At 42.2% G+C, this 23,675-nt stretch overlaps 1 protein-coding gene across 2 annotated transcripts; it reads right to left on the reverse strand.

The window, feature by feature from the left end:
- Nucleotides 1-1,261: 1,261 nt before the first annotated feature.
- Nucleotides 1,262-22,025, reverse strand: LOC134469330 (ankyrin repeat and SOCS box protein 2-like). Of its 2 annotated transcripts, XM_063223518.1 has the most exons (11): nucleotides 21,665-22,025; nucleotides 18,975-19,306; nucleotides 14,585-14,707; nucleotides 13,413-13,582; nucleotides 12,390-12,545; nucleotides 10,963-11,208; nucleotides 10,495-10,666; nucleotides 7,901-7,954; nucleotides 5,298-5,868; nucleotides 4,208-4,361; nucleotides 1,262-3,124 (listed from the first exon to the last, which is right to left on the reverse strand). In XM_063223518.1, the coding sequence occupies exons 2-11, from the start codon at nucleotides 19,295-19,297 to the stop codon at nucleotides 2,961-2,963; spliced, it is 2,133 nt and encodes a 710-aa protein (XP_063079588.1). In that variant the 5' UTR covers nucleotides 19,298-19,306; nucleotides 21,665-22,025; the 3' UTR covers nucleotides 1,262-2,960. The 2 variants fall into 2 exon arrangements, with proteins under 2 accessions (XP_063079588.1, XP_063079589.1); XM_063223519.1 differs by lacking the exon at nucleotides 7,901-7,954 and having other exon boundaries at nucleotides 21,665-22,024.
- Between the last annotated feature and the right edge of the window lie 1,650 nt (nucleotides 22,026-23,675).

Below are 23,675 nucleotides of genomic sequence, written 5' to 3' on the forward strand. Positions count from 1 at the left end.
TAAAATAGGGTGTAACATAGTCAAATGTTCTATCAAGCGGCTTCCTTGGCAGATGTTTGCGCTCTCTGAGTGCTTCTAGTTTAGGAATGCTATTCAATGTATATGATGCAGCAGGATGTACCTCAAGGACCAAAGATCCAAGGCAAAGATTGAGAATACTGTGCAGTATTTCACAATCTGCATCGGACGGCTCAAGTGTGATTTCCAAGTAGCCTACTGTATGTACAGATCCAGACAAAACATCCCTAAATATGGTTTTGGAATGAAGAGTTTACCAGTATAACAACAAAAATATGACCAAAAAAAATATGACATACAAATATGATGTTCTCAACAAGAGTAGCTGTAATGTACTGTAATAACTTAGACAAGAGTGTCTTCTATGTCATTCAGTTGCAACTCTTCAGATGAGATTAAAGTTAAGGCCTTTGCTGCCCCCACATGGAGAGACCTGCAAATCGCAGAAACTAACCATAGCCCTCAGGGAGCCATTTACAGTAGGCCTACGTTGCGTGTTGCTCCCTCAACTGAGCTTTTAATGCCTCCAAGTTGAAGTGGACTATTCTCTCTATTCATGCTATGGGTGTGTGGGTTTTCATCTCAGCTGGTGATAGTTGTAACCAGTGACTACAAAAGTAATTACATCCTACAATTTAAGGAAGGGCATAATTTCGTAAGAATGTAATGTGATGCTGCTTCTTGCAATTACCAATACTAGGGACAGATAATCCAAGAGTGATGTTTTGCTCTTAGACAGTGGAGGTGGTCATGAAAGTCTCCAAACACCTGATTTGTACTTATTTAAGTTCGTATCAGTGAGAGTGGGTTGTACAAATTAAAGATGATTGCCAGTGACTCAAAATGGTTGCAGTGTTCCTTTAACACAGTGGTTCTCAAAGTGTGGTCCGGGGACCACTGGTGGTTCGCGACAGAGCTCAGGTGGTCCGCACAGGGAATTCTACTTTTCCAGGACAAACTAACAGAGGGCTAAATTGGTAACATAATTACGAAGCCAAACATGTCTGAAGTCATTTTTTCACCACAATAAGACTTGTAAATGTGAATAAAAAGTATGTATAAAAATTAACAGTGTCGAAATAGTACCCGTCAACTGTCAATTCAGTTGACAGGTGGTCCCTGAAAATTTTAGTGGAGACAAAGTGGTCCTCGGTCTGAAAAAGTTTGAGAACCACTGCTAACACAATGATTATTGTTTAGAAGTTTTGTTAAATTTCAAGTCAGTAAAATTCAGCAATTGTTTAATGTCCTTTTCTTTTAATACTTCATTATTTCTTTGCAAAAGATACAGCATTTTCACCCATGTATAATGTTACATGGTTAAGTGTGCAAAACATAGTAAATTAAGCATCAGAAAATTTCAACATTTACTGAACACAAAATATATACTAAAGTTTTATTATTCAGATTTTCATACATTTCTTCACAAAAATATGAAAAAGGAAACACACAACCCACGTGTACAAATGACATGAAGAACTAACTTTGTTTAGAAATAACCTGATTAAGCAAACAACTGCATGAGTGCTATACAGTATGTTTCATCTGTTGTACAATGTAGACTACATAGTATGCATTAATATGCATTATAATATAATGTGTGTATAATAACAGTGTTTCTCAACCTTTTTTTAGGCAAGGCACCCTTTCAATTCATGAAAAATTCAAGGCACCCCAAACCAACAAGCCGTAACATGGCATCGCATCCGATACCACACAAGCTTAGAAAAGTAACACATTTGGAGACGTCACACAACCTACGTTCGAAGTTGCAGCGTACTGGGGCGACCTAAATTTACTTTAATGTGCGTGAATGGCAGATGAAAGATTCCACTGACTAAGCATTAATTTATTAATTTACACAAATATGTATTATATTACATAATTTATTTATCAGCCATGTTTCCGCGGCACCCCGGTTGAGAAACACTGCGTTATTGTCTATGCTATGTGTTAATGTCCTTCTGTATCAATTAAGTTTTATTACTATGTTTCTACTATGTATGTTCTAAGCAAAGAATATTGAGTAGGTTCTGAGTCTCTCATGCCTTTATCATAACATACCCTCTTTCTTTGACTAAAATACCTATATATAAGTGCCAATTTTTTTTCAAATATTGTTTCAGACCATGTTGATAGTCCAATGAATGAAGTCAACACTTCAGGATTCTCAAGACCATTGCACAGAAAACCGCAACTATGAGATCAGCACGGTCAAACCAGTCCATTCAATTGACAGTGATCACATTGACCTGTTAAATAGCTACTCTGAAAAACACATTTAGCAATATATACACTTTTGGTATTTTTGCATTGAAAACTCAATCAATAGCTTCCCAATGTTAGCATTTCAATAACCACAGGCTATTTTACAACTCAGACAACCATTGGCCATCTCTGAAATTATATAAACGTCTTCTATGTCATGACCCATCAGCGTTCAGGATTCATGTACAGTCACACACAAACCTACACATTCTTCAAATGTTTTTCAAATCTAACTAAGATTTAATGGGATAACTGCACTAATTACAACCATGGGGCATTGGCATATGCAATACCGGACTATGGAGCCTGATTTCAGATTGCCTTGTCACTACTACAGCTGCTGCATCTGATACTCTGTGGCTGAGAGACAACAGTTAGGGCCTCCACACATTGACTCCAACAAAGTGCTGAGCACTGCTCCGCAAAAGTTCGATTCCATTGTTTTCAATAGAACCCCGGACACTGGCGCCGATGTCCGCAGACATTGGCGGGTGTCGGCTAGCGATTAGAGACGAGTTCTATTTTGTCAGAGCCGCCCATTGAGTTTGCATGCTATGTTCGTGTGAAATTGGGTTTGGGGGTCGGAATTGTGTTGGAAGTGAAAGTGCTCCGCAGTGCTGTCGGAGCCAATGTGCGGAGGCCCTTCGTGAGTCAGCCTGTCCGCTGGTCGTTGCTCACCACTCTTGCTCCTCTTCCACCTCCTCCTGGTTGGTCTTATACTTGAGGAATTTGATCAGTCGGGGTGGGATGGGCAGTTTGTCCATGCGGCGTAACCTGGAGGGTCCGAGTAGCTCCCGTACTCTCAGTCTGCACAGGTGCAGCAGAGCTCTGGGGGGTTCTGCACAGGTCAGAAAACATGGCAAACACAGTGACCGTTAATAGGGACGAGCACAAACACATATTCCCCTCAAGAACTGTGTGTGTCTGCTGTGTGTGTGTGTGTGTGTGTGTGTGTGTGTGTGTGTGTGTGTGTGTGTGTGTGCGTGCGCATGCGTGCGTGCGTGCGTGCATGTGTGAATGTGTGTGTGTGCATGTGTGTTTGTGGGGTGGGTGATAGCTGCCCACTACATGTATACACATAATGTACACAAATCAATATACAATAGTAGTCTCTCTGCTATGTCAACCATTCAAAAACATGCTAATTCTACATGGTTCCTTATGGTACTTGAGTCATGTGTGTACTCAAACGACACAAGTTAGAAATGTTCTTAACCGTTTGTCACGGGGGCTCATGGGAACAACTAGTCTCTTACAGCAATAAAACATTTCATAATGGTCCTTTAAAGTGGAAGGCTGCAACTTGTTTTTGGTCACATTACCTTCGAATGTCATGGGATTCAGAAAGAGGTACAGGAAATAGCTAATAACGGAAAAAGACAAGTTCTCTAGCTGCCGACAAAGCTGTAGTCTTGTTTACTAAATTTCAGCTCACCCTCGGTTAGCTTAACCAAACAGTTTCGGGGGTGTGGGTAGTCGCCCAATCACACGACTTCATTGCCATTTTGGAGGATGGCACAGGAAATTGCATTGACTCTTTTATTTTTAGATGTTTTCAACTGTGGGAGTTCTGATAGGCTAATTCATGTACAAATACAAAATCCCAAAATTGAGGCTTTACGTAGGTCCTTTGCCAAAGGGAAAACTTACAGATGGCAGCTTTAAACTCTTAAGACACAGCCCCATCTAAATTAACCATAATGGCAGTGTCCAAGTCATAATGCATTACTAAAGAATGTATAATGCTGTAGTCGTGTAACGAAGTAATTTCAATGACTAGCACAATGGTCCACTGGCGGAACAGTCTGCATTATGAGGTTTTACTGTACAGTAAGATATCTTCCCAACACTGCATGCATAGAATGAGAGAGAGAAAGAGAGATAGATTGTGTGTGTGTACAGTATGTGGATGTGTAAGTACCTGATTTATATTTTATGTTTTCCCAGTCATCATAGCTATCGAGATGCTCTTGAAGCCTAGCGCACAGCTTCACATTGCCAACATAGTCCAAGACCACATCTATGATGGGTCCTGCCCATCGGCTCATGTTTGGTGCGGAAATCATCTCACAGAACTGTTAAAAAAAACGTTAAAGAACATCAAATATCCTTATTCAGTTTTAACCAGCATTCAATCACAACAGCATGATGGTAGTCTGGTCTAAAACCAATGATGGGCAACCTTGTTTCAAAAGCTACAATCCCGTAGCCTGGTTCTCACCGACGGTGTGTGTATGTACGCAAACTACCGTCTGGTAGCACTGCCGTTAACATGCTCTTCTCAAGTCAGAAAATAAATGGTGCATTTACTGCAACTCATCACCAACAAATTCCTCCAAAAACATTTTCTGTTCATCTCTAAAGAATCAATATAGTCTATAATCTGTCCTGTGACTCATCAATGCGAGCTGCGGTTGATATTAAGCAATAAATGCTCTGTTTATTTTCTACTCGAGAAGAGCATGTTAATGGCAGCGCTACCAGACGGTAGTGTGGCTACCAGGCTAACAATCCAGTGCTGTATATTACAAATCGCCTGGTTTCCCCTGCCCTATCCAGTGTTGCCAGACTGTTTCCCGCCCAATTGGGCTGCTTGGGATGGCCATCTGCGGGTAAAAATGATATTTTGCAGGAAAACCCGCCCAATTTTCCCCATAGAAATTAATAGAATTGGGCGGGATTTATTGCTTCCAGGCGGGTTTTAAGCATTTTTTGGGCTGGAAATCATCAGCCTCATCTGGCAACTTTGTCAGTTTGCAAACATGCAGCAGCTCGGAGGAGCAAAATGCTCAGCTGTCAATAATGTTAGCACAGCTTTTGAGTGACAGCAGCTTCCAAACAGAGGCTGCAGAGGCCCCCTCAGCTGAGCTTGAAGCGTGTAGGGCATTTGGACATGCAAAACTATATTCCATTTGGAATATGTGGCGCTGGATTCTAGCTTCTGAATAGAGGTTTTCCATCACTGTCAAAATTACATTCCATTTTGTTCTTTAGTTTCTCGTCTTCCTTACCTCTACACAGGTTTTCCTGTCCGGCTCCACCTCTCTGCTCTGCAGCTCGTTCCTGCTGCGCGTCGGCTTGATGGGCGGGTGAACGTTGTTCCCGTACGAGCATACGAAACAGGACATGGCGTCGCAGCCGTTATCCATCAGGTACTTGAGCAAGGGCAGGTACTTCATGGCGAACATGATGGTGGCAGGGAAGGTGGTGGGGTGGGTGTGGATGTAGGCATTGACGTTGGCCCCATGCTCCACCAACAGGGTGACCAGTTTGACGGCGCCCAGACGGATGGCCACCAGCAGTGGGCTGAAGACGTCCAGGTTTGGGTTGGCGCCGGCCTGTAGCAGCATGACGGTGGCGTCCACGTTGTTGTTGATGACAGAGAAGTATAGCGCCGTGCTGCGCCGGTCCTCGTACAGCCGGGAGTGGTTCTCGGACAGCATGGCGTTCACGTCGTAGCCGGCGTCGATCAGGGTTTCGAGAACCTCGTCCCGGTTGCGTTCGGCGGCGTAGTGCAGCGGGCTGATACCGCAGCGGCGGACTCTGGCGCGGCTGGTAGCCGGGATCAGCATTTGGATGATCCTGGTAACAATACGCCAAAACGGTTGTGGTGTTAGAGAGAGGAGGCATGCTGGGTGGAGGAGAGCTAGCCTGGTCTTGCCATAGCCTTGTACGAATTGCATTCGTACAGAGAGTCTTTAATGGCTGAGTTGAGAAACGTAGGGCAGGGAGGGATTATCTCCATTAAGATTCGAAAGGTCCATCCTATTTTATCCAAACGTTTGTTCATGCCATTGAAAAACAATTACTGGCGGGAAAGGTGAATGCCGTTGATATTCGAAATGTGCACTCCTCCCCCATATGCTGTTTGTCTGGTAACAAGACCAAATTCCTTCCAGAACCCCCAGCCCAGACGTAACGTGGAAGGAAGGTTTTTTTTTTTTTTTTTTTAAAGAAGTGCTACTGGCAAGGCCAGGCTAGAGGAGAGCAACTCTAGCAGAGATGTTTACAACTAGGAGAGTGAGGAACTAACCCATGTATTTGAGTCAGGTCCTGAACTCATTCCCTACCCAGGCCAGGATCCACTTGAGAATCAATTACTATTTAGTGGGCTGAAATTGCAGGTAGTAAGCCTGTGGTTATGGCATGTTGTAAGAAACCCAAAACGTAATAACTGCCCATAACATAATAATTTGGGCCCATTTGATACGTAATAAAGTCCATAACGTAATAACTTGGCCATGACGTCATAACACTTCCCCCAAATTATTATGTTATGGACAGTTATTACGTATGGACAGTTATTACGTTTTGGGTTCTTTCACATATTGTCAACCAAGAAGATTGTAGGCTTACTTGAAACCTCTAACGTTTAACTGTACTTGAAGCTTGCACTTGAAACCTCTCTAGGTAGAAATAGCAACAATTGCAACAACAAAAGTAGCTATAGCCTACACCATAAGGGGTCTTACACACCAAGGCGGTAAAGCGTCGCGGAACGGCCACGTTTTTTACCGGCGTCGGTGAAAATACATTGAAACCTATCTGTCCTTACACACCAACCGGCGGTAGTCGGGCGTCAGCGGCGCGGGAGCCGGCTCCGCACCGCGCTGCATTTGGAAAATAGAACTCGAGCGTATTTTTCACGCCGGCGACCGGCGGTGTCTCATTCAAATGAATGGCAAAGTAGCATGCTAGCTTTGGCTGTGGCTAGGGTTTTGAATAGGACTGGCCGCGCAAGCCGACGCTGTCAGTGTGCAAGGCAGAGAAAAGCACGCCGGCCAAAACTAAGCAGAAAGACCGCGTCCGTCCTGCGACCGTTCCGTTCCGCCTTGGTATGTTTTGGCCCTAATGCTTGATTCTGCCACATGTTTTATATGTCTGATTGTGGAAAAAAAAAAACATGGATTTAAATGCTCAAAAGTCAAGTTGTGCCTCTGCAGACAAGAAAACAAAATGGAAACAACCAAGATTTGTACTACTGCTATCGGTGAAATCATCTTTTCAATGTAACATGTTTCCCTGATCTCTGACTCAGACGAATCATTAGGCCACTTTTAATGTTTACTAATCATTACGTTCTTGACATACAGCACATTGAATAATGCATCATTAAGCTGAATCCCCTATGCATGTAATCACACATGAAAATAAAAATCATACAGTCAAGTTTTTGGGTCAACACATTAGACGAGTTTAGCACAGGGGAATGAATGGGCAGCAAAAAGATTAATTACCACAAGAAAACACCTTTTGTAGAGTTACTTGACTCCATGTTAGAATACAGATGCACATACTCTCTTAAAACATACGGTACATAAAAAAGCGAAAGCAAATATTATGAATATTAAACGCATCCCTTGATGGCATGATTGCAATTAAGCTAATCATTAAAAATAAAACATGGATATTATATTCACAGACACTTAATACAACAAGACCTAATCATGATATACAGAAGAACATGCATTACTTAGAGAATGGAATTTGCAGTTTACGATTACTGTAAATTATGTCAAGATTAGCTGCTAACGTACGGGTTAATGGAACGCCGTTCTTACACAATGGTAACCACAGCAGGTCTTAAGGCTGCCACAACCTGCCACTGACTTACTTAACCGAAGCTTCAAACTCTCTGGTGGAGAAGTCGGCGTTGAGCAAGTTTTTCCTGCAAATAATGCAAGACATTGATACACACGCATGCTAAGCTACCATGATCCTGCTCAACCCTGCTTGGCAAGAAACACAAAGAATGACAACAAGATGAGGATCAATTATGAAATCAAGTTCAAGTTTTCAAATGGATATCATCCAACAGACATTTGACCTCAGATTGGTCCAAACCATTGTATGCTATTTGAAATGTAGAGGAGATTGAATGAAAATAGTTTCCATTGCCAAAGCAGTTTTGAGGAACCAAGAAGTGCACATCAACATTGTATTGTAAATACCATCATAATGCATTTACATGAACTTGGTGTACCAATTTTCATTCGACCGGGGTGGGGAACCTTTTTCATTCGAGGGGCCACTTCAAATTCATCCGAGGGCCGTACTCCGAGGGTTGTACTATGAACACAAACCAGGATTTCTCCCTGCACTTTAGGCCTATATTGAAGGCAGCCACCTTTACTACAGATCCCACATTCTCTAGGTCCCCTGAATATAACTTAGCCTAATTGTATTGCAAATGTATTTTCTAAGATTTCATTACAAAATATGTCATATTTCATGTGAAGCAGCACAACAATAAAATTACATCGGGGGCCAGATAAAATGGCCTCAAAGGTCGCAAACGGCCCCCGAGACATAGGTTCCCCACCCCTGCATTAGACTGTTGAACCACAAGTTTGTAAAAACATATTGGTTGGAAAAAAATATGTGGTTACTTTGATGATGGAAGATGTTGAACCTAAAATTAAAATGGAACTGTTGGTAAGCAAACATTTGATGGAAATCCTGGTGATCTGTCAGCAAAATTGAAAGGATAGCATGTTCAGCATTGAGAAGGTGGAGAGAAGGCAGGGAATGTAAAACAATGTTTAGAAAATAAGCAAATCAAAAAGGTATTTCAATGACTGTACCAGGCTGCAAATTCACATAACAGTATCCCACAGACAAAATACTGAGAAATGCAAATAAATACAAGGTCTACCACATACAATATATTTGGCAACCTTTTTCACGGTATACCAGCACAATAAATAGAGCATGTTGGTAATCGAATGCCCCAACTCATTTCACCTCCTGCCACATCGTAAAGTGTGGTGATAAAGGCAGGAAATGCAACCAACAACATAATACTTTCGTTTTATATAGCGCCTTTCAAAACACCCAAGGTCGCTTCACAGAGTATCGTGTAGGAAAGTGTGAGTGTGTGTGCGCGTCAGTGTGTGTGAGTGTGTGTGCGCGTCAGTGTGTGTGAGCGTGTGTGTGAATGCATGTAAGTGAAAGTGCTTGTGGAACTAGCAGCCATAAGCCTCCAGGAAGAGATGTGTCTTAATGTGTTGCTTAAACATGGCCAGTGAAGGGACATTCATGCCAAATAAGACACCTCTACAGTACATATGCTGTGTAGATAAAATAATGACAATGACAAACTCTTTGTGAAAGGGAAACAAGACAGGAAGTGAACTGATTAGGTATGCCACGACTTGTGTTTTCTGTTGGTCAACATTTGAACAGGTATAAGCGGGCATATTTGAGTTCACTCTTGTTGTGTCTTTACTCCAACATAGTATAATAAAATAAAGGATTCAACTCGGAGGTAAAATGAACATGACTTCACTGATCGTCACGGTGGTTTCAATATACACATATGAATACACTGGCGGATAACCTATAGGTGAACTCAGTAGCTAGGGGAGTGGTTCCGCTGAAGTAAATAGATCCACTGAAATATACTACAACTCTTAAAGGAACAGTCCGCCCATTTTCGATTTTTACATATTTGCCGTATTTCCAAGCATTATTCATGAATGTGCATATCATTTTATTCTCTGTGTTTTCAGTACTTAGATTTATTGGATCAAAATTATTAGCATGGCTTAGCATAGGGGCAGTCATGGGTGAGCGGTTAGGGCGTCAGACTTGCATCCCAGAGGTTGCCGGTTCGACTCCTGACCCGCCAGGTTGGTGGGGGGAGTAATCAACCAGTGCTCTCCCCCATCCTCCTCCATGACTGAGGTACCCTGAGCATGGTACCGTCCCACCGCACTGCTCCCCATGGGGCGCCACTGAGGGCTGCCCCCTTGCACGGGTGAGGCATAAATGCAATTTCGATGTGTGCAGTGTTCACTTGTGTGCTGTGGAGTGCTGTGTCACAATGACAATGGGAGTTGGAGTTTCCCAATGGGCTTTCGCTTTCTTTCATATACCTAATCATTGGAAGTAAATGGGAGCATTAGCATCAAGCCACAAGTAATCACAGGATGGGATTAAATAGCTGTTTTGCAATCTGGTGAATTTGACATTAATTTTAAAGTAGTTTATAAGTACATTTTGGCTCCCATAGACTTCCATTGTTACGCTTGATTTGGCTATAGGCCTACTGTTAAACTAGGCAATGCAAACCCATAGACAAAAATGATATGCACATTCATAAATAATACATGGACATTCTGCAAATATGTGAAAAAAAAATCCTAAAAGGGTGGACTGTTCCTTTAAGTACATAATAGTTTTATGGTCGCAACAGTAGATACCTACCCATCGTTGCCTCTCTGAGCGGCGATATGGATCGGGAGGAGTCCATTCTTCCCAGGCTTATTGGCGTCAGCATTTTGAGAGAGGAGGAACTCCACAATGTTCTCGTGCCCGTTCTTAGCGGCCTCGTACAGAGCTGTGGCGCCGTCTTCAGCTTGGCTGTTTATGTCCGCGCCTGCAGGGTCAAGTCAAGTTTATGTGTCAAGCACTTAAAAAACAACAAGTTTCTAAAGTTCACAACAAGTTACAAGTTCAAGCTTACTAAAGTGTTGGACAAGCAGGTAAAAAAGACATGAGGACACCATAAATATACAAAGACAAAATGACAACAAATGAGCACAAAGGCAGATCAATAAAATCATAAAGAATCATTCAAATAGAATAAACTTAAACCTCAAATGAGTTAAAATAATTCATGTACATGTACAAAACATATTGTACATGGATGCGTAGGCTACAGTACATGCATACCATGTTTTAAGATGAAGCGTAAAGCATTCACATGTCCGGATTGGGCGGCTACAAATAGAGGACTAAGGCCAAAATGGTTGACCATGTTGACTTTGGCTTTGGCTTTGACCAGCATCTCTGCGATCTCCACGTTGTCTTGGCTGATGGCCTCATGCAGAGCGGTCCACCCCTGGATGCAGAGCTTGTTGACAGAAGCGCCGTGGTTCAAGAGGAGGGCCACCAGTTCTGGATTGCCTCGTTCTGTAGCTGGAGAAACAGAGGTGTCATATCATATGAGCGCACACTTAATGGCACTGCATTGTAGGGCTGCACGATATATCGAAAATGTATCGATATCACGATATCACGGCTTGCTATACACCTATCGCAAAAGTTGGTTATATCGTGATACCTACTTTTTGATTTTTAATAACGGCCAATTTGGTGAAAAGGTTAAAAAAGGTGGTAAAAAGGACATTTTAAGTTGATGCTGTGTGATTAGCCATGTTTTTTTTCCGAATCAAAATGATGTTGTTTAATACATGATTAAGAGTAGAATGGCAGGTAGAGAGGGGAAAATATATGTATGTATTAAATATCGTAAGTAATATCGATATTGTGGTATACAGTCATGTTCTCGTGTATCGCATATTTTCCTAATATCGTGCAGCCCTACTGCATTGCATAATTTGCTCAGAAGGGCAAAGGCAGGGGATGGGAACAACACTAAAACACACATTCTGGGGTGACAAACTATCTGGCTTGTCAACCTAAAGTATCCAAAGGTCTCCTAACAAAAGGTCTCCTAAAGGGTCGTTCACCTGACATCACATGGATACAGGAAATGCACAGTCTTGAAGTATCTTACTCTACTAGAAGATGTTTGATTCAACCTTTAACGTTTGATCAGGGAGAGCGACCAACAGAAGCTTGTGTTGTTTATAAAATTGTAAACATTCCATTTTCTGCTGCCTGCCGCCGCCGAGCTCATTTCATATTTTTCACTGAAATTCAACGTCTCTCTTTTGACGCCCTAGACACTAGAAATGCTTTTGCAGCTTTCCGCACTTCTGTTCTGCTTACTCTTCCATACAAAGTCAATAACTGCTGCCGCTTTCCACGCCTTCAACGCCTGCTGTCTGTTCCCAGAGTAAGAGTGACCAGGGGTGGATTCCAATATGCAGACTCCCGTCCTCCCTTGCATGCTTGTGGCCTCCTGATGATGTCACTGACCACAGAAAATTAATTTAATATCTTGTAAAAGCACAATTCTGATGAAATTTCCTCATTTGCAATCGGGACGGTGAATGAAGAATAGTCCCCCAAAAGTTGTTGTGGATAGCCTGACACCAGGTAAAATTGTTTTCTCCACGGAAGCGAGGTCAGGAGGCGGGGCGAGGCCACAAGCACAAGTGGAGGACAGGACCCCAAGATGTGATTATGAATACCTTTGAATAGAGGGGTCTCCTTGTCGTTGTTTGCGATGTCAGGGTCAGCTCCCTGTGCCAGGAGCCACTCCACACACCTGGGGTGCTCGCGTCCCACCGCCAGGAGAAGGGCGGTCTCCTCTTTCAGCGTGCGCATGTTCATCATCCCAGGTTGGACTTGATGGGGGACAGGATTACAGTGATTTGAATGTTCAAAGTTTGATACAATTTACAGATATCACTTTATGGCTTTGTTACTGCCTGTTGGCACACTACACTATGGGACCTGGTGTCCCCCGTCTCTCTCTCCCTGTTCATTTCCTGTCTGTCCTCCACTGTAAATAAAGGCAAAAAAGCCCTAAAAATATGTTTAAACAAGTTTGAGAAAAGGTGGCAACAAAACAGATTCTACTAGGACTTCTACTTTTACTTTTAGGACACCTTGTTTTAAGAGGAGATGTGTGTGTGTGTGTGTGTGTGTGTGTGTGTGTGTGTGTGTGTGTGTGTGTGTGTGTGTGTGTGTGTGTGTGTGTGTGTGTGTGCGTGCGTGCGTGCGTGCATGCGTGCGTGCATACTGTACGTGCGTGCGTGCATGCACGTGTGTGTGTGTGTTTGAGCTTGTATTGAGGGGGTAAAGTATATAACAATATGGACGCAGTGTATAAGTATTAAGTATTAAGAAAAATAAATGGTGGTTGTAATGATATGGAAAATAGTCATAGTGATGTGGACTTAGGACTAAGGTGCTGTTTCCACGTAGCAGGATATTTTTATATGTGGGTATTTTTTTCTCCTGGTTGGGTGGAAACGCAACATGGGGATAAAAAAGAAATACTCCATTGTAACAAATGCATTTTAGCCCCCTAAATAGGATATTTTTAAAGCCTGCTTTTTCATTGGCTATCTGGATTTTAAAAAACTGCTATGTGGAAACGGAAGGCCAAAACCAATGTAACTAGGAGAAAAAAAATAATCCAGATTTCAAAAAATATGGAAACAAAAATGTGGAAACAGCTAATTAGTCTGAAAAAAATATCCAGTCACCTCCCAGCAGCGCTTTGAGACAGTCCAATTGGCCATAATATGCGGCTTCGTGAATAGGGATCCATCCGTATTGATTTGCGATCAGCAGGTTAATATCCTTCTTTCTGACCATCGCCCGCACAGAGGGCACATCGCCATCCCATATGGCCTTCACCAAAGGATCCACCTTCCTGAGGGGAAAACCGTGTTGAACATCCACTTAACGTAAATAATCATGCATGTACGTATTACATACATACATACATACATACATACATACATACATACATAGATTCATACAATTCATACACACATCAGCACATACAAGAATTTAGGCTACATGTAGATTATTCGTTTTCTTGGTGCATCTTTCTGCCAGAGAGCTAGTGAGAGAGATGGCGAGCCATTCTTCCAAATACGTGACAGTGTTTCCATGAACCTGCCAGATTTCCCCTTGGAATACAGGTAGGCCTATATTATTTTGAGATCTCTTACTACCCAGGTAGTGATTTGCACAGCCTATATTTGTTTTTTTCTTCATTCAACGAATAAGAAACATGCAAGTAAGAACAAGAACAAGTAAGTATATTCAAGTATAGAATATTTTGTTTCTTTTTCTCCTCATGAGGATTTAAATGAGACATTATTGAACTTTCAATTGAAACTTTTGGTTACAATATTGCGTTTGAAACTGTAGATTGAACTTTAATAACAAGTGTTGAACAAGTGTTAAACGTTATTGAAAATTGGGTACTAACTTGACTGAACGTTATCTTTTCTTTGTGTTTTGTAATGCTTCATCTAAATACGTGTTGACTCGTTGCCAATGCTTTCCTTATAGTTGAACCTAGCCTGTATTTTACAGGCAATCAATATAGTGGACTGGTCCTATATGACAATGACCAAGAAGAGTTACACAGTACATAATTATACTTTCTGAAGGCCAACACATGAAAAAGAAACCCATCTATGTACTGTACATGTGAGCACACACACACGCGCGCACGTGCGCACGCACGCACGCACGCACGCACACACACACACACACACACACACACACACACACACACACACACACACACACACACACACACACACACACCTATGCATATAGTAAGTAGATACAGTATTTGTACATACACATCCATACAGACATACATACACAAAAAAATGAAAACATGCACTGTGCTCACGCCTCTGGCTCTGGTTCCTGTGTGATGAGGGTTCCGTCCATGCGTCGATAGGCCACCATCCTCTTTCCATATCCCGTGGTATATTGGCTCACCCAGCATCCCTCCAGCTCCTTTTTGATATCCCTACCATTCACAGACAAGCGAACAGGTAATATCATATATTAAGATGAGGGAAATAGGCCTATGTAATTGGTAAGTCATTTTTAATTTATTAAGCATGTTTAAAAACAGTTAATGCTTTTTGAAAGTGCTGCACAGTTGCCTGCTGAAAGTGCAGTAATATGAAACACAAGGATTTGCACAGTCCTCCATATATACCTGTGTATGCGGTATTCAGCTCCAATTGTAATATGGTGGGCTTTCTACTCTTTTTTCATGCATCAAACTAGTCACAACATGCTTGTGTGTATCAGTCATAATATTCAAAGTACTCATTGCATTTGAGGTCACAGACGGAGCAGGTCAGCTGTTTTTCGTGTCTCGCCCCTGCCCGCTATTTTTTGCTGCGTCGGCATGTGAACCCCTTAAGATGTGCCACTTGGATGTGTTCCTGCAGAGTGTCCTGTGGCACATTATAGGTGCCAAGGCCAACGTGACAGAAAACTCCGGGGCGGAACAGGTGCTTATACTGCACGTGGCCTTGCCGCCAAACTGGATGCCGTGCCTGACCGTCTGGGACCTGGTGTCGGGTAACGGTGAACTGATGCAGGAGCTCCTAGCCTACTAACGGTTATGAGAGAGAGAAAGAGAGGGAGAGAGAGAGAGAGAGAGAGCAAGTGAGAGACAGAGAGAGAGGTAAAGAGAGAGAGAGAGAGAGAGAGGTAAAGCATGAGGAAGAACATGTGTCAAAGGTTGTGGTGAAGGGGCACCAGGTTAATCAGTTCGAGTATGTACGCTACACGCTATGTAGTATCTCCCTCCCTACTGGGACTTTTGTCTGTGCCCCTATGGCATTACATACTGCATCTTGTGGAAACTATTTATCACACTGACCCACACTGCTGCAACCAGCGACCATGAACCAATTCTAAATCACCATCTGGGTCATTCGCTTAAGCCTTCTGGCATGACATGGGAAAATAGGGTTTACAGTCCACCATGTTTCCATAGTTTAACAGTCCACCATGTTTCCATACTGAACTACTACGTTCTTCTCTGATCTGAGATGAGTTCATGCGTACCTCTCAGATCTTTGAATGTGCCTGCAGTCTGGAGTGTAGCATTACTTTGTTAGCGTTTTGCTGGCTCAGCATTGCATTGGGTACCAAACGGGGCTGAAGCTAGAAGTGAGCAAGCTCTTCCACATGTTCTCTATGCAGTACGCATGCAAGACAAGCTCCAAGTGTAGTTACACAAAATGAAACATGACAATTTTGAGCGCTTTGACGGTGTGTTGATATCCTGATGTATTGCTCTTTTTTTATGCATAGAATATTGACACATTTCATTTTTTGTAACTGCACTTGGATTGTCCAACTAGTCAGGCAAGCATATCTACCGGTAAATGGGAATAACTGACCGAGGTAAATGCCAACAAAATAACGGTATACATGGTGGACTGTTACTTTAAAACGTTTATTTTTTGATTCACTGGTGCAACCAGAGACCATGTATTTTAGCATAGTATGCTGGTATGTAAGTCGGCTGGGTTGCTGTACTGGCATAGCATGGCATGGGAAAAAGTGTTTTCCCTTCATTAGCATTAACATTTCTTCCCCACTGTAAAAAAAAAAAAGTTTGAAGCAGAGTGCATTGCTCTTGTGCTATTTAGAGTAACATGAAAGGTCAAATATGGGGGGCTTCACCTGTGGGAGGTACTAGACCCCCCCATACTCAAATAGCGGCCCGTGGGCCATTTGTGGCCCGCGGGGCATCTATTTGTGGCCCTCGAATAATTTTGAAAAATGTAAAAAAAAAAATAAAAAAAAAAATTTTTTTTTTTTTGGTCCGATCGCGCTGCCGGCTCTTATTTTGAAATCGCGCCACAGACGCTAGGAAGATGCGTGCCGTGTCTCCGCCCCCTCAATCAGTTTCTCCCTGCAGGCTCCAAACAGAAGTGACTATGAGGGTGGAAGAGGCTGTTGTGAGGTAGACTACTGAAGGGAAGGACGGTAGAACTTGTAAATAAATTATTTACAAAGTTCTCTTTGCCTCGTTTTTGAAAGTAATGGTCCACATTTCATTGCATACAGTGTGTTAGGACTTCGAATTGGTTTAGCACTAGCTGTAGCTAGTTGCCAACACAAATGAAGGCAAATTGTGTTTGAGCTCTGCTGGCAGCTAACTAGGGGTAGCCTACTTAAAAACGAATTGCTTGATAAACTTTTCACACTTTTAAACAGTCCCCAAATAGTTCGTTTGGAAAGCTAAGCCCCATCATAAGATTTCAAACAAAGTTATGAGCAACTTGATGATTTATTATTGGCTGTTGCATTTATTCAACATTGCATCAATGTGCCATTTTCTTGTTGGCAAAACCTGGTGTCCTCCTATCTATGTGTCCTCTTTGTTGGGTCCATTATTGCATCTGATTCTCATTATGCATGTGAGAGCTGCATAAACAAAGTCATAATAAGCAACATTTGTTTGAAAAGTGTTATCTTCAGGCTTATTGGTTTTCTCACTAAGAAATAAATGTTTATGAATGTAGTCTGCAAATATAGGCTAATCTTATGTCATTTAAAAAAGATAATCTTATGTCATTAAAAAAAAAAAATACTGAAGGGTGGGTGGCAATGACAGCAAGGCAGGCACCTCACCCCACAGTGCTCCAGAAAAATGCAGGCCCTTTATGAGAGAAATGTTCTCCCATCCTGTCACTGGAAACTAAATATCTGCTGTGGGTGTGAGTGCGTGTGTTTTGTGATTACAAAGGCCTTATCATTTTTTATTTTTTTTAATATAATTTTTTTTGGTGGGGGTCGTGTCGTGTCAGCCCGGCCCGGCCCTTTATTGGGAGGAATTTTGAAAAACTGGCCCTCGGGGACTTTTAATTGAGTACCCCTGTACTAGGCTATCTCTTCCACTGGAACTGGAAATGGAATGTAGTTTACAACCACAGTGGCATTAACGTTAAGCCCAAAAGTATCCTTCTGCCATTATATGTTTCAGTATCGCTTTAGTAGTTCGGAGACGATGTACTGCCCGACAATGTTCTGAACAGTGAGAGTGCATTCCAATATACTCTACTTGTGCTTGTGGCCTTGCCCCGCCTCCTGGCTTCTCCTTCGTGGAGAAAACAATAAAAAAAAAAGTTTCCCAGCTGTCACAACAACTTTTGGGGGGTTTTTCATTCACCATCCCAATTGCAAATGAGAAAATTGAGAGAATTGTGATTTTGCAAGATAATGAATTAATTTTCTGTCGTCAATGACATCATCATGAGGTCACAAGCAGGCAAGCGAGCAAGGGAGGACGGAAGTCCGCAGATTGGAGTCCACCCTAAGAGAACAGTTTGTTGTTAGTCATTGCCATTTTGTCCTGTCAGTCACATCTTTGAGTGTAATGAAAAGCAGTATAAAACTTAATTACTTACTTAATAATACATTTGTTTATTAATAATATTATTAATATGAATATTGTTATTAATATCGTTAGTTATTGTTGGTGTTGGTGATGTTGTTCTCCGTCACTGCTGCTATTTGGTTGAGAGGATGTGAGTGAGTCCTTTCACGAGTTAAGCTTTCTAATCTAGGATGATGATGGGTTAGAGTAATTGTTTTCAGTTTGTGTTGAGCCATTTTAAGTGATGGCTGGATCAGGATAGGGTCTCCTCCTCATAATTGTGTATTAATAGTGTTGTGAAAGAGCTCTCTGGCAAGGATAGGCTCTTGTAAATCAGCGTACCCCCCCTCCCCCACCCACTCTCACCTCTGGCTTGGACTGTTGGACTGGACTGGCTTGAACTGTTGTGACCTGTGAATCCCCTTTGTTTTACAACTGAGCCCTAAGCTTATATCACACACAGACCAACAGACAGAGAGACAGAGAGACAGAGAGACAGACAGACGCACACGCACACGCACACGCACACGCACACACACACACACACACACACACACACACACACACACACACACACACACACACACACAGTTAATCTGCTTGGTTGAGCCAGTAGCTGTAGCAACATTCTTCGATCCTGTTTGAGGCCAGTGTTTGGTGGTACCTGGGGGGCAGCCATGGCTCAATGGTTTGAGTGCTGCCCTTTAGATCAGAGGGTTGCCGGTTCAAATCCCACCCTATCCAGCACCTTCACCCATGGCTGAAGTGCCCCTGAGCACCTGAGGCACCTGATCGCACATTGCACCAAGACCTGTAACCAATGCCCTGTAAATAACTGTAAATGGCTTTGGATTCAAAAATGCAATATAAGTAAGTAAATAAGTACCTGGGGGGGTTGGGCGGACAGGGGGGTGGTTCCGCACCCGGGGGTCCGGTCGGGGGTCTGTCTGGCCGTCTGATCTGCGCGGTTGGCCTCGGTCTGGCCGGGGGTTGTTGCTGGGGTGTCGTTACTGTCGCTTGGGGAAGCCTGGGGGGTTCCACTACCGACGACGATGGGGCAGGGGTGCATCCCTCCAACAAGCTGCGCTCAATAGCCAACTGCATGAGCTCGTCGTCCGACAGGTTACTGTACATACTGTAGTCCTCGAAACCCAGCACCGGGCCTGAGGACTCGGGCCTGGACACAGTGGACACACTTGCAGATGCCATGATGGAGCCCTGAAGATGGATAGAAGACGGTAGAGAGAGATAGAGAGAGAGACGGAGAGAGAGAGACTGATTATCAGTTCTGGCATGGACGTAGTGTGCTGACAGATCCAGGAGAAAGGCCACTGACAGCTTTGGCAGGTTCCAGGACGTAAAGCAATATACGTATACATACAATGTAATGGGCCCCCCCCTTCTCCCTCGGCCTGGAGCAACCCCTTTGCCCCCCTGTTGACTTCCCTTTCCGTGTAAACAAGACCTTCCTCCCATATTTGGGTGGTTGACGTTTAAGGGCGTAACGCCAAAAAAAAAGCGTTTTTCCAATTTCTGAAAAAATTGATGGAAAAACTTGGAAAAAAATAGAAAAAAAATAAAGCACTTAGTGGTCCGTGGAATTTCGTCTAGTTTTTGCCATTTTTGGGAAAATGTGTCCTGCATCAACACATTGCATAGGCATGTCACACCGCAGGAAAATGAAGTCGCACCACAGGAAATTCACTGTATTATGGCCATTTTAATCCTTTTGTATACATGACTGACATCTGAGCTCATGCTAACTTGATACTGATATTGTGTTTAATCTTAATATGTGTTTTCATTTATAAAAAACTTTTTTTCCTTCTATAAGAGCAGTCACACCACAGGACACCATAAAATGAACCCAAGCACTGCGTGACAGAAACATTGCAATATGAAGACATATTAAGAGGTTTATAGTCACCTTAAGCTTCCACAGCACTCTCCAATAACTGAGGTACTGAATGGTTAGGAGCCAGTGTTTAAGACCCTTGTAGTTGGCCTTGCAGCTGCCCATTCACAAACATTGACATACATGTCACCCCACAGGACGCAATTTGTGTTACGAAATTGAACTTGCAGTTAATATTACTGTCTTGAGTTTTTTTCACATTCACATATCTTAATATAAAGTTAATATTTATGCAATCATGCCAAATACTTCATACATTATTCAAAATGTTGTTGGTTAATTTATATATATATTATATTCCAGGTTTCATTTATGTTACAGTCCCACCGCAGGATATTTGACATATAAATCTTTCATAAATCTTAACAAAAATGTTTCTTCTCATCTAAGAGTAATATGAAACATAATGTACCACATCTTCTTTATTGACATCTGTTTTTAAGAGGAAAAATAACAGTTTTGTAGGTTTTTAACCAATGTTACGAAAAAACAAGGCGTCACGTCTCCCACCCAATTATAGCAATAATAATAAATTGTAAACATTTTGTGAAATGACTTGTCATCCTAACTCCTTAAAATATGCAACTACTAGATTAATTTTTGAATTTGTATTGAATTTTCTGTTCAGTCTTGGGATTCAATATAATAATTGACTTGTTCTTCACTATTTTTGGGGGGTATTGAACATGCACCGTATGTAGTATGTTTTCCGATTCCTATTTACGTCTACCCACACCTTGCAAAGTCATCCTGACACCCTTTCACCTTTGTCTCCATTACCTTTTGGCGTTTTTGAGTGGTCATATGAACACATAAAATCTTTGGGAAGGCAAAGGGAGTAAACATGCTGTGAACGTTGAACCAGTTTCCATGTGTTTCTACAGTGCCCTCTCTAACTGTTATGACAGATGGCAGGGAAGCTGATAGCCAGGGGACAAAGGGGGAAGCTGCCCTGGGCCCATGTAGAGAGGGGCCCCAGAATTGGGTTCTCATTATATAGGGGGGGGGGTTAAATGGCTTTATGCCGGCCCAGGCCAAAGCTGTCAGTAGCCCTGGCAGACGGTACTCTTACAAGTGTAGCAGAAGACTGTGGGTCGTAATCTAACTTTTCCACTCTAGCTGGATAAAAATAGACTTGAGAACACCAGTGACCTGCATTGCCTGTAGCTCTGCTATATGGGACTAAATGAAGAGATCCCAAAGCTTCTCTTGCTCAGTGCAGTCTTTTAACAGGGTATATAGTATGTGTATAAAGTTAAGTAGAATAGAAAAACATGTAGAAATATTTATATTTGTTTTTTTTGTGTTTTAAATTATTTGGAGCATGCGCTATAATCAACAGTTACCAATCATCCAAGTATTTAAGATACAGTTGGCCACCATTAATCCATGTTTTTGCCTTCAACGTAACTATAACAACCAAGAAAGTACCAAAATGCAACACTTTTATTGGACCAGTGTACAAAACGCAGTACATTACATGCAACACAAATAAGGCACAAACACTGGCCATCCTTCCTCCAAACCATACCTCAACGCCATCTCATAAAATCATTAAGTTCCATGCCTGCTTGTGCTGAATGAATGTAGCGTGCTGTGCTAAGACAGGACAGAGCAGGTCAGTGGAGGAGCAGCACCTCTAAAAACAGACAGACACTTACCCTCTGTCTCCCCAGGCCAGAAGATCTGTGTATTGCTTGCCGTCAGCAGTGCTTGCAGCTGCTGTCACTGAGGGTGTTTTTTTCTGGATGTGCAAGACGAGCACGCTGCAAGCACATACCCCTCCTTGGGGGCTTCTTCCTGGCTCTCCCTCTCTGTCTGTCTTTGACAACAGGCTTGTTAGACGTATTTTTTTCTTTGTTATGTTGTCTCTGTGGTTGATATGCTGTGGGGGAGCACACAAGTGTCTTTTTTTTTTTGGAAACCTCTTAGCTCGAGCTGCTTCGAGTGTCACTTCAGGTGACCTACTCTCTGATGTGGTTAAGCAGGGAACTGTTGTTGTGTCGAACATCCCCCCGCCCCTCCACCTCACCTCAAAACACTTACACACACAAACACATACTTGCACGCATGCCCACTCACTCGCACGAGCACACACACTCAGGGAAATAACTCAAAAGGAGTTGGAAGTGTTAACACAGAACCACAGGTGCCTGTTGGAACACAAGACACACACAACGCTACTGTATAGGTGTTGTATAGGAGTTGTTTGTGCCCAGATTTCGTGCATAACTTTTGTTGGGGGTGTACATTATTAGTATAGTTTGCAACAGGGCTTTTTTTGTCTTACTATGTTTCAGATGGATCAAAAGTACTAACATGTAAACGCCCAGGGGGCATAAGCACATGGTGTGAATGCCTCCTCGCATGTATTTATAGACAAATATATGGCCAGGGGTCAGATTTGTTCCAAGGGGTCTCCTTGAAATTCCCGTTTCTCCTTTCCATGTTAGTTGTTATAATATAATATCCGTCTTGACAGTCATGAAAACAGGAGAGTTCTGTCATCTTCAGCTGTTTTTATAAGTCTCTTGTTTCTCCATTCCATGGCAGTTGGACTAGTGTCTTGTTGGTCATGAAACAGGACAATTCCTTTGTCTTAAGTTGACTTTATAGCAGGATTATGTAGTATCAGTTACTTAATGAGAACAGTTTTAGGTATTCATTTGTTTGTTAAATGGTCATAATTGCATGTATTTTTGCATTATACAGTGTAATATTCAACATGAAATGGTTGTCTTGTCCATTCTTACCTGAGAAGTGTAGATCTTTTTATTTAGTTTACTACCATATACTGTATTTACAGTGTGTTATTGTTTATTCAACCGTCCAAAAAACAAAACGAAACAAAACATTTTATTTTGCGAACACAAATCCATTTGGAAAAAAATAGGCTATAAAGGAAAGGAAATTAAACATGTAAAAACAACAAACAGTGCTACCACTGATAGAAAAAGAATCCCAGCAACTTCGGATGATTTATTGAAAGGTCAGTTAAGTAACTACGTTATGTAGACTTTAAGTACTGGATTGCATAAGCAATGTCAAAGGTGAAGAGTGGCGACATTGGATAGCGTAAGCCAAAATACACACATACATACACACATATTCTCCAAGTACATGCTGCAAAGCAAACTAGATAGAAGATCCCCCTGTTTAAAGCACAATAATGCACTATTCAGCATGATGAAAAGCATGGCACAGGTCGTCAGCAGTGAGATATGGTTTCAGGCTCTGAGTGGTCATCAAGGGGGGGGGGTTCTTGTAATATGGCATTGGTCTGTGTTCATGACCACTGATGTTCCAGGTTCTGGGCATCAAAATCTGCTTTTTTTGGCCAAACATGCTCAAAGTTCCACACTGAGGATGCAGCAGATAGGTAAAACGCTATAGAAATGCTATCAGACAGCCAATCTTCCTCCACGTTTTTAATTCCCTCTATGGGTTAGTTTCTGTAGGAGACGCACATAATAAGAAATATCCGCCAGAATCACAAGGCATTTCTTTCTCTTACCAATAACCAAACTTGTGTGCTTATCTACAGTACTTTTTGAGATATAGGCTATGTGTAGTCAAAGCCATCATGTCCTATTTAAACAATTTTGAGGACATCTTTATTGAAAACAAAGTGCATTTGATTTGAAAAGTTTTAAAGGTTGATGTTTATGAAAA

This window comes from Engraulis encrasicolus, chromosome 18 (genome assembly GCF_034702125.1).
Source record: "Engraulis encrasicolus isolate BLACKSEA-1 chromosome 18, IST_EnEncr_1.0, whole genome shotgun sequence".
Taxonomy (NCBI): Eukaryota; Metazoa; Chordata; class Actinopteri; order Clupeiformes; family Engraulidae; genus Engraulis; species Engraulis encrasicolus.

Excerpts from the sequence above, each read along its gene's own strand:
- LOC134469330 (XM_063223518.1), bottom strand. The coding sequence starts at position 19,297 with ATGGCATCTGCAAGTGTGTCCACTGTGTCCAGGCCCGAGTCCTCAGGC. Across the intron at positions 7,955-10,494 it reads GCTCAGAGAGGCAACGATGG|GAAAAACTTGCTCAACGCCG; the intron begins GTAGGTATCTAC and ends CATTATTTGCAG. Across the intron at positions 3,125-4,207 it reads AAACATAAAATATAAATCAG|AACCCCCCAGAGCTCTGCTG; the intron begins GTACTTACACAT and ends TGACCTGTGCAG.